Source organism: Gopherus flavomarginatus, chromosome 1 (genome assembly GCF_025201925.1).
Source record: "Gopherus flavomarginatus isolate rGopFla2 chromosome 1, rGopFla2.mat.asm, whole genome shotgun sequence".
Lineage (NCBI taxonomy): Eukaryota > Metazoa > Chordata > Testudines > Testudinidae > Gopherus > Gopherus flavomarginatus.
Window position 1 is genome coordinate 269,555,022 of NC_066617.1, and position 24,135 is coordinate 269,579,156.

The 24,135-nt window shown below is 41.0% G+C and overlaps 1 protein-coding gene across 1 annotated transcript in view; it reads left to right on the top strand.

The window, feature by feature from the left end:
• NALCN (sodium leak channel, non-selective) overlaps positions 1–21,895 on the top strand; it is a 343,201-nt gene extending 321,306 nt beyond the window's left edge. The window contains exons 33-42 of the mRNA XM_050937548.1: positions 327–395; positions 3,539–3,687; positions 4,493–4,586; positions 5,299–5,431; positions 6,108–6,223; positions 8,078–8,235; positions 10,231–10,381; positions 13,113–13,259; positions 13,790–13,907; positions 15,167–21,895. Of these exons, the coding sequence (XP_050793505.1) occupies positions 327–395; positions 3,539–3,687; positions 4,493–4,586; positions 5,299–5,431; positions 6,108–6,223; positions 8,078–8,235; positions 10,231–10,381; positions 13,113–13,259; positions 13,790–13,907; positions 15,167–15,360 (1,329 nt within the window). The 3' untranslated portion in view covers positions 15,361–21,895. The remainder of the gene's footprint in view (positions 1–326; positions 396–3,538; positions 3,688–4,492; positions 4,587–5,298; positions 5,432–6,107; positions 6,224–8,077; positions 8,236–10,230; positions 10,382–13,112; positions 13,260–13,789; positions 13,908–15,166) is intronic.
• The last annotated feature ends 2,240 nt before the right edge of the window (positions 21,896–24,135 follow it).

Below are 24,135 nucleotides of genomic sequence, written 5' to 3' on the forward strand. Positions count from 1 at the left end.
GCTTGGCAGGCCTGTGGAGTTTCTGCAAGCCAGCAGCTGCCTAGACTTATAGAACTGGGAGGCTGTTGGACATAATGAGAGCCCAGCTAAGAGAACTGTGAGGGTTTTGTTGATTTATTGTGTTGGGAAGTTTGGCTAGTGCTTTTGAAGTGGCACAGCTTTTTCTGTTAGTTTATTATTGTTCAGCATTTGTTGTTGAAATATTACTTTTTTAAAAATGCTGATTGCACTGTATAATTCACAGAGAGATTCATGCAGAAAAAACTGATCATTTGAGAGATCACTGCAGGACACTGTATATGAAGTCTCTTGTGTTTAAATTTCAGAATGCATACACATATATGATGGGTGCATGTGTAATTGTCTTCAGGTTCTTCTCAATTTGTGGGAAACATGTAAGTACAAATCAGGAATTACAGTCAATACAATGTTTATGCATAGATTAAAAGATTTATCACTTTGCTTTTCTATAGCACATTCTATAGGTCTCCATTTTATGTATTGCTGCTATAAGTCTCTATTTTATATGTTTCAATTAAAATATCAGGGTTTTAAGTGTATTACATTGTGACATTCCCCTCTGGTGTTATCCGGATTGGTGATCTGCTAGGTCACTCCAATCCTTGACTCTGGGAGCCAGCTTTACCCTGCACAACTGTGAGAACCCCCACTCCTGGGCTGTTCATGCACAGCTTCTGGCATGTAAGCTGCTTCTTGGATTGTGCAGCCGAATTACCCTAGACAATATCTCTGGTCCCAGACACAACCCTAGGAACTTCCATCTTACAGTGTCCAGTTATGACTGCTGGATGCTGCAAGCTTATATGAGTTTGTCAATTTAACAAAGAAATTGATATGTATAGGCTTGTTATCCCAAAGAAAGTCTCTGACACACTTCAAACCAAACGCACTGCTTCAGGTAGAATAAACAAACAGATTTATGAACTACAGAGATATATTCTAAGTGATTATAAGTCAAAGCATAATAAGTTGGATTTGGTCTAATGAAATAAAAGCAAAACGCATTCTAAGCTGGTCTTAATACTTTCAGTGCCCTTACAAACTTAGATGCTTCTCACCACAGGCTGGCTGGTTGCTCTTCAGCCAGGTTCTCCCCTTTGATCAGCACTTCAGTTGCTTGGTGGTGGTAGTGTCTGTAGATGTAGGTGGAAGAGAGAGGAAGAGCATGGCAAACATCTCTCCCTTTGATATGTTATTTCTTCCCTTTTGGCTTTGTCCGCCCCGCCAGAGTCAGGTGAGCATTACTTCATCGTTGTTCCAAACTGACCAAAGGAAGGGGGGGTGACTCACTCGAGAGCCCAACAGATTATTTTGTTGCTGTCTAGGTCAGCATCCTTTGTTCCTGTGAGGCTGGGCTGGGTTTGTCCCATACATGCCCTGATGAGGAGTGAACTGCCTCTCTCTTCTTGGAGAGTTTTTGCCTGGGCTTGCTTTAAGCCATGAGGATACATTTTCAGTCTCCTAACTGTATACAGAAAATTATAACCTAGAACATTACTATAACATTACTGTAACAATTACTAAAACATCACTATAATAACCATGCTCAGTGCATCATAAGCCTTCCAAAGACATCAGACATGACAAACTTTGCATTGGATGCCACACAGTCATTTTATAAAGATGAGTTTGAGGGTGTACGGTGTTCCTCCAAGGTACAAAGCATCACATGCATATCAGAAATAAATTATAGTTATTGGAAATTTTGCCATCAAAAAGATAACCAAGACACAACATCATTTAAAATTATTGCCATCGAAAGCACTGAATATATATTGTGCCCTTTTCGGTATTTGTAACCATTGCTTTTTAAATGTGCTCTGCAATGTGTGTGCGTTACTTTTATTTTCTTTTATTTATTTTCTCCACAAGAAAGCAGGGTATGGGGTGATGTGTTCATCTGGTTGTGCTGCTGTCCACATGCAGAAGCTCCATCCTGCACAGTGCAGGTGTTAGCACAGTGCTAGCGTTAACTTGCATGTTATATTTTATCTAAATAAGGGATTTGTGGTCAGTAAAATAAAGATCTTGGGCCAAATTCTCAGATTCATTTGTATAAATTAAGAGTAGTTCCACTGAAGTTACTTTCAATTACCTGGTATGTAGATTTACACCAGTGTAACAGACAGCAAGTATAACTGACAGCTACCTATGCAGAGAACAAATGTATTTCTTTAGTAAGTTGTAATACTGTGCATTCTGTTGCGGCAAAGCTTCTCCAAACATTTTCTATGACGTAAGACATATTAGAGTAACTGCAGTCAAGGAAATGAATTCTCTATTAGGACTAAAGGGTTAAGAATAGGTAAGTCACAGAGTCTGTTCAGCAAAGAAAAAAGCTGCCTCCATCTAACCACACAGAGCATGGAGAGCCTTGGAAGTCAAGTGAAAAACTCTTGCTTCTCTTATGCAACCAGATCTGGTCATTTCCATCAAAGCTTTTTGAAGGATTATAGATTTTTTCAAGCCCTTAACCTAGTTATTTATGCTTTCATGTTAAGAGCTTTTTTAGTCCCGTTAAGTTATGGCTATGATGTAGTGTGATGGAAAAAGGTTTAGCATGATTTGTCAGATATGTCATGATTCTGATGAAAATTGTTTCACCTCCCCTGTAAATAAAGACGCATTCCTGCAGTGTCCAAATATTTTTTAACCTAAAGTAATAATTCTGCCACGATGCTAAAAATATCATACAGCTTCCATTTTCTGTACATTTTGCTGTATTGTGTCTCTGTCTCTGCTTAGACACTACAGGCTGACTTGTGTAAGAAATTAAAATAGTTTAATCAATCTGTGCTGATTGTTATGTCATAGTCTCTCTGGGGGGGCTAAAGCTTGCCTTTGTAGATAGATGAGTTTCTTTAAATCTCCAGTGAAATCCTGTACTGATTACCATAAACCAGTGGTTCTCAACCAGGGATGCAAGTACCCCTGGCAGTATGCAGAGGTCTTCCGGTGATACATCAACTCATCTAGCTAGTTGCCTAGTTTTACAACAGGCTCCATAAAAAGCACTAGCAAAATCAGTAAAAACTAAAATTTCATACACACAATGATTTGTTTATACTGTTCTATATACTATACACTGAAATGCAAGTACAATAATTATATTCCGATTAATTTATTTTATAATTATATGGTAAAATGAGAAAGTAAGCAGTTTTTCAGTAATAGTGTGGCTGTGACACTTCTATATTTTTATGTCTGATTTTGTAAACGAGTAGTTTTTAAGTGAGATGAAACTTCGGATACTCCAGACAAATCAGACTCCTGAAAGGAGTGCAGTAGTCTGGAAAGATTGAGATCCACTGCCATAAACCCTGGAACAAGAGACCAAGTGTTGTTCCAGACTAAGACTCACAATATAGTATTTCAGTGAGCTATCACTAAACTACTGGATTAGCACCCAGTTAAAAGAACAATCATTACAAGATTTAAAGTTACAAATGTGTTAAAGTCTCCTTTATTTCTGTTATTTAATAGTATCATGAATTGTGTTTCCTCCCTGCCTTTCCAGGTGACACTGAAAATGCTGCTGCTGACTGTGGTTGTCAGCATGTATAAGAGTTTCTTCATCATTGTGGGAATGTTCTTACTGCTTCTTTGTTATGCTTTTGCTGGAGTAGTTTTATTTGGCACAGTGAAATATGGAGAGAACATTAACAGGTACAATGTTTGCTCCCTTTGTGGAAGGTTTTTAACAGCCGAATAAAATATTCCCATTTACTGAGCACAAATTTTCATTTGATTTTATGTCAGCAACCAAGAGCCAGATCTCTAGGTCAAGCTGAGCGGCACTTAGCTGACAACGTATGATAGAAGGCTCTAATCCACCTTTCCGTTCCCCAAATCCTGGGACTAAACAGACACCCAATGTAATATAGAGAAGACTAATGGCTGCTCTTCATTGTGCTAGCTAGAACAATCTCAAAAGGACTGTTCCATTGGCCCAGGTTGCTGGAACACTGTGCTACACCTGTACCTGCTCACACCCTTGGTTCATCCAGAAATGGTCTCTACACCTCGAATGCAGTGAGAGTGAGCCAGCTACATTGGCTTTATGCCACCTGGGAATTATCCTACATAGCCCAATGACAGCTTTCATCCCCTTTGCACCACAGAAGAGGCACAAATAGGGTGAAGGCCTGGGGAAGGATATGGCCCCGAATGAGCTTTTATTACTTGATAAGATATTAGCCAAATTTTTCAGAACTGGGTGGCTAGAATCCGGCTTCTAAATCCCTATTAAATTAATGGCATACATTATTCAGTGAATATGTTTGCAAATTATTCTACCAACAGTATATGGGGCATGAAGCTTGAGTAAGAATAATAGAAAATACAAAATATTTTTTTTACTTGTTGAACACACAGCAAAATAATTCTCCAGAAAGTTGCATGTGTTTGTGTTGCCAAGATTTTATTTCTGACATGTGAGCTGCTCTTTTTCTCTTTTTGCTTAAAAACACAGGCATGCAAACTTTTCATCAGCTGGCAAGGCCATTACTGTACTCTTCAGAATAGTTACTGGGGAAGACTGGAACAAGATTATGCATGACTGCATGGTAAATACAGCACAATCACAGATAAAACAGACAAGAAACTGGTTGCGCAATTTCCTCTGACTCAGTATCCAGTGCTCTGTCTTGGTACAAAGAAGCACAGTGTTGTTGATGGTGCCATCGTCCTTTAGATAAATCTGACCTTAAAATGAAGTACCCTGGGCCATTTCATAAGAACATTAATCTTGATGTCCTGGCCCAAATTCAGTTAACATCATTTTATTTTGCTTAACATAAAATCCCCTCCCACCCTGCCCCCATAGTTTCAGTTACATTGGATAAGGTATTCTTCATTTCCTGTCTTGAATTCACAGGAGTGGTTCCTGTTTGTTAAACGTGTCATAACATTTCATTGCCACTGGTTGTTGTTTTGCTTTAGTAATATCTACTCATACTCATATATGGGGGTAATTGCAGAAACATGTGTTAAATGGATTTATCATGCACCTTTGAAACCTGCCTCTCCTTCACTCTGTCCACTAATCCATCACTTTCAGGGACAGGTCTGAGCTGCTTTCAGCATCTACCATTTAAAATAACAGTGAAATATTTCCTCCTTTCCCCCAAATGTGGTATTTCTCCACAAAACCTACACTGGTCTGAGGTGCATTATTATTTTTATTATTTTCCAAAAATATAGTTATGTTAACTGCAGACCAATAAGCAATCCCTTGCCTAATTTTTTGGTTTAATTATTTATTGTTTTCTTTTGAAGGTTCAGCCTCCTTTTTGTACTCCAGATAACAGCACATACTGGAGGACAGATTGTGGAAATTATGCTGGTGCTCTGATGTATTTCTGTTCCTTTTATGTCATCATTGCATACATAATGCTAAATTTGCTTGTAGGTGAGCAACAATTATTGACTATGAAAAATAGTTATCTTAAAATGTGGGTGGAGTGCCATTAGATCCGGGTGCCTCATCCTTAACAGACCTTACATTGTAGGCCATATCAACTGTAACATTTTTTTAAACTCTCTCGGTAAAAAGAAATTGTTAAATGCCCTCAAGTTAATGTTATAATTGTCTGATGTTTTCAGATACTTGGCTGGTATGCTGCATGTTTCTAACCTTTATTTTAAATTGCTGGCTGTTAACGCTAAATAAGAAAATGTCTTTTGATAAGGAGGTCTGTAAATGAAAGTTATGTGAAAATGAAAGAGTAGATGAGAGCTGTACAAAGGAAATCATTTTTGCAGAGCTCATCTACTCTCCAGTTTATATTTTATAGGCTTGATAATCCAACTCCCGCTGAAGTAAATGAGAATCTTCCAGTTGAATTTGGTGGGCATTAGATTAGGCCCCTACTTAAGATTTAAGGACTAAATTTTCAAACTTGAGCACAACAAAAACACACAATATGAGGGTGCATTAGCACCAGGTTTGCCCATAGGTTGCCGCTGCTACAGCCACATGTGAAAATTTAGTTCTTGCTGAAATACATTATCTCTAATTAATGTATAATTGTTGGAAAGTACTGACAGGCTAGTCTTATACTATGTTTAATTGATGTGTTTTTTAGCAATCATTGTGGAGAATTTCTCATTGTTTTACTCCACCGAAGAAGACCAACTTTTAAGCTATAATGATCTTAGACATTTTCAAATTATATGGAACATGGTTGATGATAAAAGAGAGGTAAGATACTTGACAATAAGCACTGCACTCAGTATTATTATTAGTATTATAATTATTATTTGTTTTACCATAATACATAGGAGTCACAGTCCTGGCCCAGGACCCCTGTTGTGTTAGATATTGTACAAATCCACAACAAAAAGACAGTCCCTGCCCCCAAAGAACTTATGATCTAAGTAAATCCTCTGCATTGTTTCCTCAAAAAATGTATTACTAGGAAAACATAAAGTGGGCTGTGCTAACCCACTGAGCCTCAAATCCACCTAGAGTCAGGGTGAGTTTGGGGTAGGGGGATTTTGCGTTTTATTTATGTTTAACATCAGCCCAGGTTCACAAAAGAATGATGACCATGAGATGTTGCATTTCACATAGGCCCTGATCCTTGAAACACATTTATGCATACTTAACTTTGCTCCCAGGAACTACACACAGTAGTAAAGTTAAGCATGTGTATAGGTGTTTATAGGCTTGGGGTCATAGGCCTTTCCCTCCAGGCAGCACAGAAGTTGTCCCCTCAACCTAGGGTTCAGAGATTCACATAGTTACATTTCCTGTCTTCAGAATGGCCCAGCTGAAAAGGAGAGAGGGCCTGGGTAGGGGAGCAACTTAGAGGTTTAGGTACCAGCAGGAACTGAACTATGAATGGTTCACTCATCCCATCACTGAATTACATCGAACAATTTTGAATATGAACTACAGTGTGCTGAGATCAGCTGATGGTTTAGTGCAGTCATGGGCAACCTGCGGCCCATCAGGGTAATTTGATTGCGGGCAGCGAGACATTTTGCTGATGTTGACCGTCCAAGTGGGAGCGTTGTGATGTGGGACCTTGCATAACAAAGACTTCCATCCCTTCCCATAATAAAAAAGTTATAGAACATAATGTTCAAAGAGAACTATTTGATTCTGCAAATTTTAGAGAAAATATTTTCACTCCTAGTTCCTTATCAATGGCCAGGCTCAAAATTGTTGCCACAAACACCTCAAGAAGTTTGTATGTTGGTTACATCTTGGAGTAGAAGCTCTTGGAAAAGCAAGAGGACATACGACTTATACACCACTGTACACACACACGATGGGGCAGCTGCATAATAGGCATAGTGGCACACACCTGTGAATGTTTAGAAATCTAGCTGACTTTATTCCTAATATATAACTCCAGGCCTAAGATTTAATTCTCAGGAAATAAAAACGGTCATGGCTGATTTTCAAAGCCACCTGTTTGGATATGCAATTCCCATTACAAATGAATGGAAACTGGACATCCAAGTCCCCCAGAGAACTTCGAAAATCTTAGGCAAAATATATAGGCCAGATCCTCAGCTTGTATGAATCAGAATAGTTCCATTGACTTCAAAGGAACTATTGCTAAGTTACACCAGCTGAAGATAAGCCCCTTTATGTCTGCATTGTTCAGTTACACTACCCTTGGTACAATCCTGGCCCCATGTAAGTCAAAGGGGACATCTACACCGCAGCTGGGAACAAGCATCCCCGCCCGGTTAGACAGACTCGCCCTAGCAGGCTGCTCAAACTAGCAGTGTGGGTGCTGCGGTTCATACAGCAGCTTAGGCTCTGAAGCCCACCCAACTCCCAGGTCCTGTGCTTGGATAGCTAGCCTGAGCTAGCTCTACCAGAGCTGCAACCTCCAACACTGCTGTTTTTAGCATGCTAGCTTGAGCCAAGTCTGTCTACCTGAGCTGGGAGATGTACTCCTAGCTGCAATGTAGACATACCTCAAGGGTCTTGGGAAAAAGAGCATCTGTATCACTTTAGAGAAACAGCATCAAATAGAGCCTCTGACTTAGTTAAAAGGTAGCCATAATTAACCAGCTATGATGCAATCTTACCTAGGGGGTAATCCCTACCTTCCGTGTGAAGTTTCTGCTGAGGTTGCTGCGTGGGAGGTTGGAGGTAGATCTTGACAAGGACAAACTTTTGTTCAAGCACATGTGTTATGAAATGGAGAGGCTGCATAATGGTGGAGATGTCACTTTCCATGACGTATTAAGGTATGGTGGGCTTTTTCTTTTAAGTTTCTTGTAACACGTTTCTCTGCAGACTAAATGTTATACATAAGACTGAAAAATGAGTTGGGGATACAAGCTTGTGTCTAAAAAGGTACTCTCTGCTTAAATTTAAATCAAATATTAAAGTTTTCCCCTAAATTAATTTTTACCGTAGAAAATCTAAGTCCTAGAGAAATGTCTCCATGAGCTTTCTAAATTCCCACGTGAAACAATTGTTTTAAACTAACATTCCTTTGCTATGTTTGTAAATCCAAACAGTGCAGTATTGCTCTAGCACAGGTGAAAATCTGACAGTAAAATTGACTATAAACAAAAGTGAAACTTAGTCTCCTCCAATAATTACATTGTCCCAGATGAGAAAAAATGCAAAAGGGTAAAGAGGCAGCATAAACAGGGGAAAGAAACTGAATTTTCAAATGTAGGTGCCTAAGGTTAAGCACTTGAATCCATATTTAGGCACCTAAATATAGGTGGCCTAATTTTCAGTTGTTCTGAGAACTAGTAGATCCTCCCTTCATCTTTATGTAAGGGGACTGTTGCCCCCTTACTAACATTCAGTGGAAATGTTTGGTTGCTAGCTCCCAGCACTAAAAAGGGAGGAGTTGATGGGAAATCAGGAGCCTGAGACTGACAGTCTCCAGGAACAATGTGGAGAGGCCAATGCTCCAGATCAGCCTGATTGACAGGGCGGGCAGGCTAATCAAGGAGTCAGGAGGCCAGGGGGGTCCCGTCCTCCATGTGAGCTCGAATTGTCTGAGTCAGATGGAATGGGGCTTGCTAAGGAGAGAGTAGGGGGCCCAAGCTAAGCTGCTGGGAGCAGAGCTGCAGCCCAAAAAGCCAGAGCACAGCCCAGAGAGAGCACACCTGCCCTGGGAGGGGAGCTGCAGCAACCAGAGCCAGAGGGGCCAGACAAGCAGCCCAGGAAGCAGGTGAGAGCTGAGAGAGAGTCACAGAAGCAGCCTGCAGAGCAGACCTGCCCTGGGAGCAGAGCTGTAGCAACTGGAGCCAGAGAGGCCAGAGAAGCAGCCCAGGGAGCTGAAGGCAGAGCAGCAGCAGCAGCCGTGCTGAGGCAGTGTGGAGCTGGGGCTGGAGCAGTCCAGAGCTGGGTGCGGTGAGCAGCTGGGGAGAGCGAGGGGGACCCTGGGCAGTGGGCCCAGCACAGGGAGACGCCTCAGCTAAGAGGCTGTGCAGGCCAGACTTGAAGGGGGATCATAACCCTGACAGAGTGGGGGTGACACTGGGGAGAAGGGTCCTGCCACCCAAAGCCTGAGAGTGTGTGGCCACCACCAGAGCAAGTGTCCAACCCGCAGCGTCCCTGCAGTACAGCCAGGGCCTGAGGAGGAGGCCTGGGACCTACAAGGAACAGACTGCAAAGTGTCTTGATGTCCAGAGACACTGTTGTAATGTTCCCTGCCACAGAGCAGGGTGATGTGTTTTCCTGTAACTTTTTCCATTTTTTGTTATTCTTTTCTTTAAATTAATTGTTAAGTAAACAACCTGTATTTGCTTTAAATTGTATGGAATAATCAGTGGGTCAGGGAGGTGCTCAGTGCAGAGAGGGTACCCCGGAGTGGGGAAATCCTAGCCCCTGTCCTAGGTGACCACAGCAGGATTGGGGGTCGAGCACCCCAGGAATCCTGGGCCCAGCCTCATTGGGGTTACAAGGACTCTGCCAGACAGGAGAGTGGAAGGGGAGTCCTCAAGGGCAGGGAGGCCTCTGGGTAAAGGAAGTGGGAGTGAGGACTCAGATCCTTTCACCAGCCCACTTCACCAGGTCAGCACAGAAGCCAGGAAAGTTCCCCACAATAGTGGGACCATTCCCCACTTACATTTATTTAGCTAGCTATATACATTTACTATAGGTGCCAAAGTTTGACATTTTCGCATTGAGATTTTAAAAGTGTAACACTGTTAATAATAATGTAGGTAAGTACGTTGGCTTTTTAAAAATACTGTTTATTTGTGTGTTTCTTCTAGCATGCTGTCATACAGGTCTGTTGATATCAGGAAAAGCCTTCAGCTGGAAGAGCTTCTTGCCAGGGAACAACTGGAGTACACAATAGAAGAAGAAGTGGCCAAACAAACCATACGCATGTGGCTGAAGAAATGCTTAAAGCGTATCAGAGCAGTAAGTGAAGCGAAAACAGCAAGTCCTTGTGGAGTGCTTGCAGTGAACTGAACCAGTCAACGAAGCTAGAGTTTTCTCTCACTTTGCCTTGTTTACTCTGTAGCCATCGTTACAAGCTATGTGAAAAAATATGTATCAGTGGAAAAATCAGGCTTGGTCTACACTTAAAAGTTAGGTTGACATAGACCAGGGGTGTGAAAAAAAACCACACCCCTGACTGACATAGCTATGCCAATCGAATCCCTTGTGTAGATGCAACTATGTCAAGAAAAGAATGCTGCTGTTAAAGTAGCTAATTTCCTCTGGAGAAGTGGTGGTCTGATACTAATGGAAAAACTCCTTCCATAGGTATATGCTGTGTCTACACTACAGGGTTATGCCAGCATAGCTATGCTGGTATAGTCTCCATAGTACAGACAATTACATCCACAGAATTAGTAAACTCTGCATATTTTGCAGGCAAAACCTGTTTTCCTGCCAACAAATCTCCTTTCCTTACACAGCAGGAAAACTGTGTGACCTACTCTGCAACAGATAAGGCCAAATGAATAATCCGAGGAATATATTATTTAGGGAAAGGTCTTTGTGGCCTCAACCTTGCTCTAATTGAAGTTAATAGCAAAATGGCCATTATCTTCAGTGGTGCAGGATTGTGCACTCTTCTAAACCTGTTAGAGGTTAAAGAGAGTGCTAATTTCTGGCATTTGAACTTCTGATATTTTCATTGCCACTGCCACTCCATCTTGGATAGCTATTCAGGCAGAAGATAATCCTGTTAGCCACCACCACCAACTCAAGGGTCTCCATCAAGATCCCAAGGAAAATGGTACTACAATCCTCAAACAAGACCCAAATGTAATATAAATTCTTCAGCCTAATTTGCATATACCATTACAATGACTGTGTGTGCAAATAAGTTGTTTACATGCACAAAAGGCCAGTTTATATATTTCAACACACAAACGTGTGTCTATGTGCATGTGTAAATTAGGTATATAAAGCCCTGGGTTCCTGTAATTGAGAAAATCAGGCCCAGAATTCTTAGAACATTTGGGCCAGTCGTAATCTTTCCACTGAGTTATTCCCATTTTGGCTGGCAAAAAAAAATGGACCTGGGCCAGAATTATAGTAGGAAATTTCCCACCGAAAATCTGTATTTTTGCCGTGAAAAGTTTGTGATTTGAGTACATCAGGAAATTGTAGACTCTGCCTCTTGCTGCTATGTAAGTTTGTATAACCAAAACCTGATAGTTTGAATACAGCTTTCATTTTATCTCAAACAACAAATTTCCAGGGATATTCAGATAAATGTTCCTTTTCAGACTAATTTTTCTATTTTTGTCCCAGCTCTAATATTAGCTGTTGTTAATTTAATCTTATCTCTCAGTTTTGATTTTCTTCAACCCAATTGCTCAATTCGATATGATATTGAATTACAATATATAAAAGTAAATATACTTCTCATTTCACTTTAGCAATATGAATCAGACCATTACCTGTTACATGAACCTTTTATTAACTTAAGTAGAATTGCAAAAGATTTTTTTTAATATAAGCTTTTTATATATTTTCAAATGCGCTTGTTAATTATTAAGCAAGTGGCAAGTTAAAACTATACAGCACAATGAAACCTTCTCTAAGGACCATTTATTTTAATTTAAAACTAAATTAGATTGTAAGATTTTAGTGACAGAGGCCACATTTCTATTTGTACTATAAAGAACCCAGCAGATTTTTGGCACTGTTACAATAATTTCTAACAAAAAATCCACACTGTAAAATATTCCTAAAGCAGGGATGGCCAACCTGAACCTGAGAAGGAGCCAGAATTTACCAATGTACATTGCCAAAGAGCCACAGTAATACGTCAGCAGCCCCCCATCAGCTCCCACTCCCCACTCCCAGTGCCGCCCACCCATCGGCAGTGCCGCCGATCAGCACCTCCCCTCCTCACCACACCTCCCAATCAGCTGTTGTGTGGCATGCAGGAGGCTCTGGGGGGGGGGGGAGGAGCGAGGGCAGGGCAGGCTTAGGGGATGAGGTGGGAAGGGGTGGACTGGGAGCAGGGCCCGTGGCAGAGCCAGGGGTTGAGCAGTGAGCTCCCCCCGGCACATTGGAAAGTTGTCACCTGTAGCTCCAGCGCTGGAGTCAGTGCCTATACAAGGAGCCGCATATTAACTTCTGAAGAGCTGTGTGTGGCTCTGGAGCCACAGGTTGGCCATCTCTATCCTAAGGCTTCCATGATCATTTTATTCAACCTTGTTTGGGGCCAGATCCAATGGGCCAGTGGGAATCTTTCCATTGCCTTCAACAGGCTTCTGATCAACCCCATAAAGATCATTTTTACTAAGTCCCGTTTTTGTTTTTGCTGGCTCTTTGGGTGGTCTCTTGCAGCATAGATATATTTTAAGGCCAGAAGGCACCATTCTGATCTATTAGTCTGAGCTCCTGCATGAGACAGAACATAGATTTCACCCAGTAATTCCTACATCTCAAGCCCATAGATTTCAGAGACAGATTTCTTTATATTTAAATAGTGAAGCTAGGAGGTCCATGTAGATTTACAGAAAAGACTGAACAATTTGGAATCCATACCAGCCACTCAAGTTTGTTTGAAGTATTCAGTATTTAGAGGGATTTTTTAAAAAATAAAAAGAGTCAAGGAACAAAAGTCTTTGCAAGGGAAGTTTCTTTTTTTCCTTTTGGTCACATATATATTATATTTTGATAGAAACAGCAGCAGTCATGTAGCATTATCCATAGTCTACGAGAGAGTCAACAGCAGGAGTTGAGCCGATTTCTGAATCCCCCCAGCATTGAAACAACACAGCCAAGTGAAGATACGAATACTAATAATCAAGATAATGCACAGCCAGAGGTACGGGCCTATGCAAATTACTGTTGTTTAAACTAATCAATAATTATACTTGAGCTTGTCACAACAAAATTCTTTTTAATATTTTTAACATCATTTTTGCTGGAAAAAAATTAAACCAACGTATTTTTTAAAATGTTGACATTCCATTGTAAAGGCAGCATGGTCTAAGGGGCACTGGACAGGGAATCAGGAGACCTGGGTTCTATATCCAGGGAGGTATGCAACATGGGAGAGAGGGCTCCCCCATGGGATCCTGGGAAAGCTTTCCTGCCCCCACGAGCCCTTCTGTGGAATTTTATCATAAGCTCCAACCCAATTATTTTTTCTGTTAATTTTTAGACTTTTGGAGGAATGGGGGGACTGTAAGGATCCAGAAAACAGACTGCAGAGAAAAAATAAAAGTGTAAAGTCAGCATATTTCTTTAATAGGCTCGGAAATAGTGACCTTTCAAAGCATTTGTTACAATGGTATGGCCATGCCATAAGTAGCCATAATTAAGGTCACTGAATTTTGGTTTTGCTCCATTCAGACAAGTAGCCAGCAGCAGCTCCTTAGTCCAACGCTTTCTGACAGGGGCGGGTATCGGCAGGACTCTACAGATGGTGGGAAGCCTCAACGGAAATTCGGACAATGGCGTTTACCTTCAGGTAAGTGAAGACCATTAAATAAAATATATAAATACCAAAGCAGCCCTTGGAATGCAGCTTTATAAGAGGCTGTTTTAAAAGGGTCAGACTGTCTACACACAGGCCCTAGCTGGAGAAAATGCAGAGGGGAGGGAAAGCTGGTCTGTGGTCCTTCCTCCTCTTTGCCCTGCCCCACCCGCTTTGGAGTGGTTTGCTCCCTGAGCCTTCTAAGAGGAAACTGTCCCTTCATGCCCCTCAAGTTTTTAAAAATATGGAATTATGAAGATGTGATCACTCACCACCCTGACCACTTGATTGGCATGCTGGAGTTGTGTCTTCCTGTACAGCATCTAGCACATTTTGGGTGCTATTGAAAATGTAATAACAATGGCTTAATTAAACATTTCATTATAACTGTAGCATCTTGTGATGCTCTCTTCCACCTCTGTACTAACCATATCCTGGATTGATAAACTACTTGGCCTTCTGTCTAGGTGCTTAATCAGCCCCGCATAGGTTTATTTACTCATAAACAGGAAGCACCCTTAAGTTGTCATCACAATAACTACATCACAATAGAAAATGAGAGCCAGGTAGTGTCTTTTAAGTCAATGCTCATGTTGGGCAGGTGGGGGGATTGAGTAGGAGACACTGAAAGAAGCAAACGCTACCACCATACCTCTTTTCTTTTTAAAAGGGCACAATCCCCATGCCAGGGCAGCTCTGTTGACCAACACAAGGGGCCAGGGCCCCAAGCCTATCCACATGCATGGTACTGGGATCATTTTATGTAAAGGAGGCACATTAGCCCTTCTTCCTCCAGGCCTCTGTTTAAGATGCACTTCAGTCAGTTTAACCCTAGCATATACTGGTTGAACTTAGATCAGTAATTCAATGGCACGAGCTAAACTAATTCAAGGAAGTGTTAAACCAGTGTAAGGGCTCAATCCTGCAAAGTGCTGAGCACACTGGCTCCAGTCCACCAACGCTCTTAAGCACGTGTTTAACTTGAAGATTATGAGTAGTCCATTGAAATCAGTGGGATCATTGACCTACTTTAAGTCAAGGCCGGGTTTTGATGGATCAGGGCCAAGTGTTCAGCACCTTGCAAGATCAAACCCACGGTGCATCTACATTAGGGGTTTGCACCAGTTTAACTAGATCCATTTTAAATCAGTCTGTTTAATCTGGTGTCATATCTCTCATATAGAAAAGCTCTACAACAAAATAGTTCAATAAGCATGTGCTCTCTAATAAGTAGTTTCTATTTAACTTCCTAGCCCCCAAACCAATAAGCCATTCAGTGTCTTCAGTCAATCTGCGGTTTGGTGGTCGCACAACTATGAAATCTGTTGTATGCAAGATGAATCCTATGGCAGATGCTGCTTCTTGTGGATCAGAAGTGAAGAAATGGTGGACAAGACAACTAACTGTGGAAAGTGATGAGAGTGGGGAGGATCTTCTTGACATCTGACCAAGAAAAGAGGCTAACTTAAGTCATATTGCAACAACAGCCATTTCAAATAAAAACAATTTTCTTGGGGTTTGAATTGAATGAGATATAATTGATGTATGATTTATTTAAAACTAATGCCATAAGATTTTTCAACTGCTTTATCTTTTTGCCATATAAAACATAATACAGACCTGTATGTTAGATTTCAGCTCTATTGTGAAGATTACTGTATGTTAGGAAGATTCTATATTATGACAGTATTGATGATGCCACAGAGTCTCTATTGTCTTTAGCATAGATGGAGCATTGAAAGGTTTCATACATTCTGTAACAAAAATTTGTATTCAGGTATAGACTTCTGCATTTTTTCATCCTGTACCATACCTGAAAATGGCCAGCACATTACTGTACAGCATTTCTTTTCTTTTTATTTTCTCTCAGTTCTAGTCTAGTAATATTTCTCTAGAAAGATTTTATTATTCATGAATGACCTAAAGAGGTCAGCACTGAGTTCATGGTAAGGGACAGTATTTTTACAAAGTACAGATTCTGAATTTCAAGTCTAGTCTTTTTCTTGTAATTTTCTTAAATATGCTAATACAATATAGCTGATTTTAAAATCAGAAACTGATGGATTGGCTTTTAAAAATTGTTTTTTTTCTTCTGGTTAATTATGTATAGAGTTTGATTTTCATAAGAAATCAGCCAAAAAATTACATGGGTTAAGAATTTGCAAAAGCATCTATACATGGTGTGTTTCATTAATGACCTGGAAAATAAAAATAAATCCTACACAAAGTGAAAACTTGGATGGATTGCTGAAGAGGAGTACAAAAGAATTGCAAAACCAGAAAGCCTAAGGCACAAAACTAGTTACATCTAGTAAGGGACATAAGCAGTAATAAGAAGAGGTTATTTAAATACCTTAGGAGCATGAGAAAAACATAGGAAAGTGTAGGTCCTCTACACAGTGAGGAAGGAGATCTGATGATATTAAGAAGCTGAGATGTTTAATGCCTATTATGCTTCAGTCTTCACTAAAAAGAGTAATGGTGACCAGATACTTAATACAATTAATATTTTAACAAGATGGAAGGAACACAAGGCACAATAGGAAAAGTCCAGGTTAAAGAATATTTAGATTAGTTGGGATGAATTTCATTTGGCCCTGCCAACTTGAATATATCTAAAGTACTTAAGAAACTAGCTGAAGCAATCTCGGAACCATTAGCAATTATCTTTGAGAACTCATGGAGGCCCCAGAGGACTGAAGAAGACCAAATATAGTACCTGACTTTAAAAAGGGAAACAAAGAGGACATGGGGCTTTATAGACTGGTCATCCTAACGTTGATATCTGGAAAGATATCTGAACAATTTATTAAACAATCAATTTGTAAGTGCCTCAAGGATAATAGGGTGATAAGGAGTAGCCAGCATGGATTTTTCAAGAACAAATTATGCCAAACCAAGATAACTTCCTTCTTTGACAGGGTTACTGGCCTAGTGGATAGAGGGGAAGCAGTAGACAAGTTATATAAAATAGCAAGTTGGGGTCGTCTTTGCAACTCTGAGGCTGTTAAAATACAGTTCAGTTTTACCAATCTAGATAGGAGTGAACCAAGTTTTAACCAAGTCATTACTCATGCTCCAGTCTGACAAACCCAGAGCTATATCATGATTCCATAACATGGTTAAAAAGTGGTTTGGTCCCTTTTAGTCTGGGAAATCATGTTTTAACATGTGATGATGGTTTTGCATAGTACCAAGAATGCTTACTACTTGAGAGATAAGCAAAAGAGAATCAGTCGGTTTCCCTGAGAGTTTTCAATATAGATTGATGCTATACAAATACAGGGATGGGAAAGAGAAGTGACCAAAAGCAGCGTGAATGATCAGTGAAGCATGGCACATATCTTGTAGGTTCCATACTATACAGTTGTTTAAATATATGGGCTGGGGATTGTGTTCTCTTTCCTCAGATACACACTGGCAGTTGCAGGCTTTGTGGCTGGGCCCCAAACACAATTGTTTTTGTAGTATAGCGGAGACCTTTTCCACTACCATTGTTTCCTATGGAAATGATAGGTTGCTTTAACATGGCCTGACTTGAGATCTTGTGAGACGCTCACAGTTAATGTATGGCTCCACATGTCATATTTTCTTTCAAAAACTGGCAATTGTCAATATTCTACAGTGTTTTCTGGCCAAAACAGTAATGTAGAATGATCAGAAGACAGTATTGTTTTCACTGATGCCTTCACCAGTGATGCAAACTCAGTTTTGACCACAAAATACAGTTTTCATGGCGTCTATCAACATTGCTCTGTGTGCTGTTGAACAGATATTTTTTGAACGTAATAGTCTCAAAGAGTCATAATGTACACATTTGTGAATGGTGTAGTCATTCTGTTCTGTGGTACATTTAAGTTTAAAACTAATCAAAAACTTACATGCATCGTAGATTTAAAGTAACCAAATATGTGCATTCTCTTGTTTATTAAGTAGACTATGACTAAACATTTAAGAAAATTACAAAGTATCTTTGACAAGGCCAGTATTTTGTGTTCTGTTTTGTGTCAATTTGAAGTTCAGCTTTTGTATATAAGACAATCTGATAAATATTGGATTTATAAAAGATATAATCTTGATTTTCAGTAATGTATTGAACTGCAGAAACTTTCTGAATCATTGTAACTGCGAGTCGTCTTTTTAAAAAAAAAATCTGGCAAACATTTTGTCCTTGCCTACAGTACTCTGTTAATAAAAGTGAGTTGCATTAAGCCAGATCCATCCCCCAAACTTTCATTATAACTGCATTTGATGTGCTTACCTCATATATTACTTGGCTGCATAGTAGCATGTAATTTTATTTAAAATGCATGCAGAATAGCAGTGGTAGCATTTAAGACCTAACAATTGTCATGTCATATCAGAGCAGTGGTCCATCTAGTCCAGTATTCTAGATGTTTCTGATGAAGGGCCAAGAAATCCTGTAATGGATAATTATATCAATATTATTTCATTGCTGGAGGAGCCAAGGCCTCTCCACTTACCTTGAAACAAATATTTTTAAACATATCCAAGGAAAAAAAGCAGATTAAGAGTTAGCCACAATGGAAAAGCCAGAATCCAGTTGTCTGTACCCTAGTTGGGCTACATGGAATGGATCACTTGATGATTAGCTGTTCTGTTCATTCCCTCTGGGGCACCTGCCATTGGCCACTGTCGGCAGAGAGGATACTGGGCTAGATGGACCTTTGGTCTGACCCAGTATGGCTGTTCTTATGTAGTTTTGCTGTTACAGATGTAAGCAATCAGATACAATTACAGAGATGTGGAAATGTATATATGTCAATCGTAACACTCAGGGATGTCAGAAACCAGGTGAAAAACCTCCTTATATTATAACTAAAGAATAGGAGAGAGCCATCACATTCAATAGTGGAGAACCTAGCAGGGGAAAGAGGTTAAGAGGCGAGAAGTTGAAAAATCACCTCAAGTGCAGTGACAACTTGCCTGAACAATACTGTTCAGCCAGGGAAAGAAAAGCCCGCCAGGGAGGCAGAGTGCACCAGTTCACTGATGGAAATGTAAGTGTCCTAGAGAAGAGAGAAGTTGAAAAAAACACAGACCTAAAAGTTTAAAAAAAAAAAAAAAAAGGAGCACTCCCACAAGGTCAGAAACATCTGTTGCACACAATGTCCTTGGTATATGAAACCAAACCCAGAGTTATCACGTGAAAATGAAAAAATAAAATATTTTGGATCCCCGTAAGTCCAAGCCCTACTCCTCATGATGTCAGTGGCAAAAATCCCTGTGACTTCAACAGAGCAATACTGAGCTTTCACAGAAATAAAAAGCAAGCTATTATAAAATCTGAGCACCAGCCTTAAATGAGCTCAGTATTATTTTATTGTTCACTATTATTTTATCATGTCAGATTTCAGACAGTCAAATTTGCAACCAAAAATGGATAGCGTTTCTGATAAGGAGATACCACTTCTTAATACTGATCTAAAAATTCAAACAAGATGTTTGTCTATCAGACTTAAAAATTATCATTTCTTTATTCTGTGGGGACCAGGTGGGCTTTCGCATTGGCATATTCTCCAAAAAAAATACTATGTCACCTCTGAACTTCTGAAAGGGACTGAAATTGATGTTATATTAGCTAATGGCTACCTATGAAGATCAATATTGTAGCTTCTGAGCAGTCAGAGGAGAGTTGTACTCCCAAGTGGGGTGTTTTCTTTGTAGGAGAAAAATTCTGAGGGGACAGAATCAGGATGAGATTTCCTGCTCTATTTTTTATTTGCAATAATCCACATTGTTCCTGTCATTGCTTCAGAAAAGGATGGCTATTAACCACAAAAGCAGCAGCAACGCTTTGCTTGGTGTAACCCCAGCAACATAGATCTGTGTTCAAAGTACAATCCAGACTGCACTTTATTAACTCCTCTTAAATCTTCCTCAAACCACAATCACCTGGAATCCAAGCAGGTGGTATGGGTATCTCAACCTCCCTGAGCTCAGAGTCAGCAGGCCAAATCTATCCCTGCTGTAATTCCACTGAAGTCAATTTATTTACAGGAGGGATTAATTTGCCCCAAAATGTAGGTTGTTGATGGACAAGTTGGTTGTCCTGACTTGTTCAATTGCTCTGCAACACAAAGGAAATCACTAGAATTCAATTAACCTTCCTCTTAATCTCAAGGGTTGTAGTGTGGGAATCCATTAGCAATTTTTGCTCATTGTTCTCATTGAAGTACCTTCAAGCACCAGAGTTATTAACCCCTCAGTGAGCTAAGTGTATATGCAGCACATTTAACCCCTCTCTGCAGGTTCCCATCTCAGCTATTTATTTCACTAGCATTATAGGGTTCATACTTTTACCTGACTTGCACATGTGCATTGGAGGATTTGGGCAACTAATTTGGGCACACACAAAAGTGTCCCTTACAAAAGGGCAGCTTGTTGTGAATGAAAGAAAAGCTTAAGTAGAGGGTTAAAAGGAATAAAATGTTTAGCTGCCTGATGTTTCCTCCTCAGATTTGAAGAGCCTTTTCTTCTTTTGTTGCTGCCACAAAACTGGAGTTTTTCAATAGACATTTTGTTTCTCAGCAAAATTTTTGCTGAAGTTGGACACAAAAACATTTGTACTACATGCATATCAGTAAGAATCTGGGGAAGGCTTTGACAGTGCTTTCTGAATTAGCAATAGGGTAGACTCAAGGAACTCAATCTCTTTAGTTTAACAAAGCAAAGGTTAAGGGGTGAGTTGATTAGAGTCTGTAAGCACCTACATTGGGAACAAATAGTCAATAATGAGCTGTGCAATCTAACAGAGAACGGTGTTTGTACCTAACATGCTCCAGTGGATGGAAGTCAGGGCCGGCTCCATGCTGGTGCTTGGGGCGGCAATCTGTAAGGGGCGGCAGTCCCTGTTGTTTTGCCCCCAAGCAGCACACCGAATTGCTGCCGCGGGCAGCAGGGGCAGTCAGTGTGCCCTTAGGGTGGCACACACTTTTCTGCGGTGGCAGCAATTCGGCAGCAGCAGCTTCTATGTTTAGCTGTCCGCGGCGGCTTCCGCTAAACATAGAAGCTGCCGCCGAATTGCTGCCGCCGTGGAAACACACCTGCCACCCTAAGGGCACATGGTCTGCCCCCACTGCCCGCGGCGGCAATTCGGTACGCTACTTGGGGCGGCGAAAACTGTAGAGCTGGCCCTGATGGAAGCTGATGTTAGCCAAATTCAGACTGGAAATGAGGCATATGTTTTCAAAAGTGAGGGTGATTAACCATTGGAACAATTTACCAAAGGTCATGGTGGAGTCTCCATCACTGACAATTTTTAAATCAAGACGGGATGGTTCTCTAAAAGATATTCTTTACTAATTGTTTTGGGGAAGTTCTATGGTCTGTGATATACAGGTTGTCAGACTAGATGATCACGCTGGGCCTTTCTAACCTTGGAAACTATGAATTTCAAAGTGGAGTAGTCACATGATGGAAGACTTGGATGTGGTGTTGCTGGTTCTCTGAGTGACTAAGACTATGCCATGGGTTTAGGAGGACCAGATAAGTTTTTGTTGTTTTTTTTACTTGCTGTCGCTGATGGAGAGGCTGGCTTTAGTAGTTTTAGCCATTACATCAGCCTGTTTTTTTAAAGCCTCAAAACGCCAACTTGCCTGTCAGACAGCAGCCTGATACATTTAACATTCTCAATATTCACCCATTTAGTGGGCTATGTGTCACTATAATGGTTTAATTTTTTTTTCACATATTGGATCTGACTGCAGTTTTACAAGGGAAATCAGACTTATTTTCCATCTGGGTATTCCTCTAGGAGCCCTACCCTCTCCTTAGATCAGTAATGTTACTTTCTGGGCTTCTACTTCTTCCTGATTGAGAACTCTACTAGTAGTACAGTTTAAAGACTTCCAAGCCTCATGTTGTTATTATGGATTTCATGTTACTGTTTTTGGCATAAGAAAAATGTCACTTTTCTGGGAGGAGAGGGGGAAAATATTATATGGCTTATTTCATTGCTTATCAACACATTAAAATTATACAACAACGCTAACATTTTGCTGTGCTTGCTTCAGTTGCTTTGATCTAAATTTCGGTTGCAGACGTTTGTGGCAATCTTCTTTTTCTAAACACTGGAGATGTTTTAAAAACTAAACAGATCATTAAAAAAAAAGCCGTTTTGGGGTTGTTGTTTTTTTTTCCTTCTCAGCTCTCTGCCAACTCTTAGCCCTGTTCTACCTACCTAGACCCTCGTGTAGACAGTGCTATGTTGCTGGGAGGGCTTCTCATGTTACTTAGCTACTGCCTTTTGGAGAGATGGAGTACCTAGCCAACAGGAGAAGGTCTCCCATCAGCATAGCTAGCATCTTCACTAAGGGCTTGTCTACACGACAGAATTATGTTGACCTAAGTTAGTTGGCATAGAACTACCACAGTAATTAAATCCCTTTTGCGTGTCCACACTATGCTCCTTGTCTCGGTGATGTGTATCCTCACCAGGCATGTGTGTGCCAGCTGTACTGTTAGTGTGAGGCATTGTGGGACAGCTTCTGAAATGTAAACAATGCAGTGTCTACACTGACACTGTGTTGACCTAACTACATTGACATTGACACTATGCTTCCCACGGAGTTATTAAGTCAGTGTAGCAAAGCATTTATGTTGGCAGGAGTGAAATTTTAGTGTAGACACTTATAAGTTAGGTCAACGTAAGCTGACTTGCGTCAACCTATTTGTGTAGTGTAGACCAGGCTTAAGCGCTACAGCAGCGTAGCTGTAAGTGTAGACAAGTCCTTAGGGCTGGTCAAATCAGAAAGTTACACTGGCTTAACTGAAGTTGTGATTTTAAACCCCTTTAGTTAAACCACTGCCTCTTTGTCTGTGGACTCTCTTAAACCAATTTAAACCTGAACATATCAGTTTATATTGCACTGGTAAGGCCTTGTCTACATGCGATGGTGGAACTAAGTGAAACTTAGGGCATGGCTACGCTTGCAAATGTAGAGCGCTTTGAGTTAAACCAGCCTTTAACTCTGCAGTTAAACTCCCTACAGAGTGCAGTAGGGAAAGCACTGCAGTTTGTCCATACTGAGAGCTGCAAGCGCACTGGCGTGTCCACATTTGCTGCACTTGCAGCGGCATTGGGAGCGGTGCATTGTGGGCAGCTCTCCCACAGAGCACCTCTTCCCATTCTGACGTTGTGGCTTATGGAAAGGGGGCAGATGGTGCAGGGTATTCTGGGTCCTGTCCCAATGCCCCGTGATGCATCGGTTCACATCCCAGCAATCCCTCTGCTTTCATCCACAATTGGCACCATCTTTCAACATTTTTTATACAGCGTGCTCTGTCTTCCCCTGAGTAACGCATACAAGACAAGAGTGCTTGTGGCATTGACGGACATGCTCACCACCATGGAACAGCACTTTTGGGCTCAGGAAACAAGCACTGAGTGGTGGGATCACATCGTCCTGCAAATCTGGGATGATGAGCAGTGGCTGCAGAACTTTTGGATGAGAAAAGTCACTTTCATGGGACTGTGGGAGGAGCTCACCCCCACCCTGCGGTGCTAGGACACGCGATTGAGAGCTGCCCTGATGGTGGAGAAGCGAGTGGCTATGGCAATCTGGAAGCTGGCAACTCCAGACAGCTACCGATCAGTCGTTAACCAGTTTGGAGTAGGGAAGTTGACCATTGGAATCATGTTGATGCAAGTTTGCAGGGCCATTAATCACATCCTGTTAGGAAGAACTGTGAGGTCTGGATAACGTGCTTGACATTGTGACTGGCTTTGCACAAATGGGCTTCCCTAACTGTGGAGGGGCAATAGATGGGACACATATTCCAATTCTGGCACCAGCACACCTAGCCTCTGAGTACATTAATCAAAAGGGGTATTTCTCTATGGTTCTTCAGGCACATGTGGATCACCGTGAGCATTTCACTGACATTAACACAGGCTGGCCCGGAAAGGTGTGTGATGCATGCATCTTTCAGAACACTGGCCTGTTCAGGAAGCTGCAAGCCGGGACTCTTTTCCCACACCAGAAGCTCACCAAAGGGGAAGTCAAAATGCCCATTGTGATCCTTGGAGACCTCACTTACCCCATAATGCCATGGCTCATGAAACTCTACCCAGGGAGCCTTGACAGCAGCAAGGAGCGGTTCAACAACAGGCTGAGCCGGTGCCGAATGACTATGGAGTGTGCTTTTTGCCTTTTAAAGGGCCGCAGGTGCTCTCTATATGGAAAGCTGGACCTGGCCA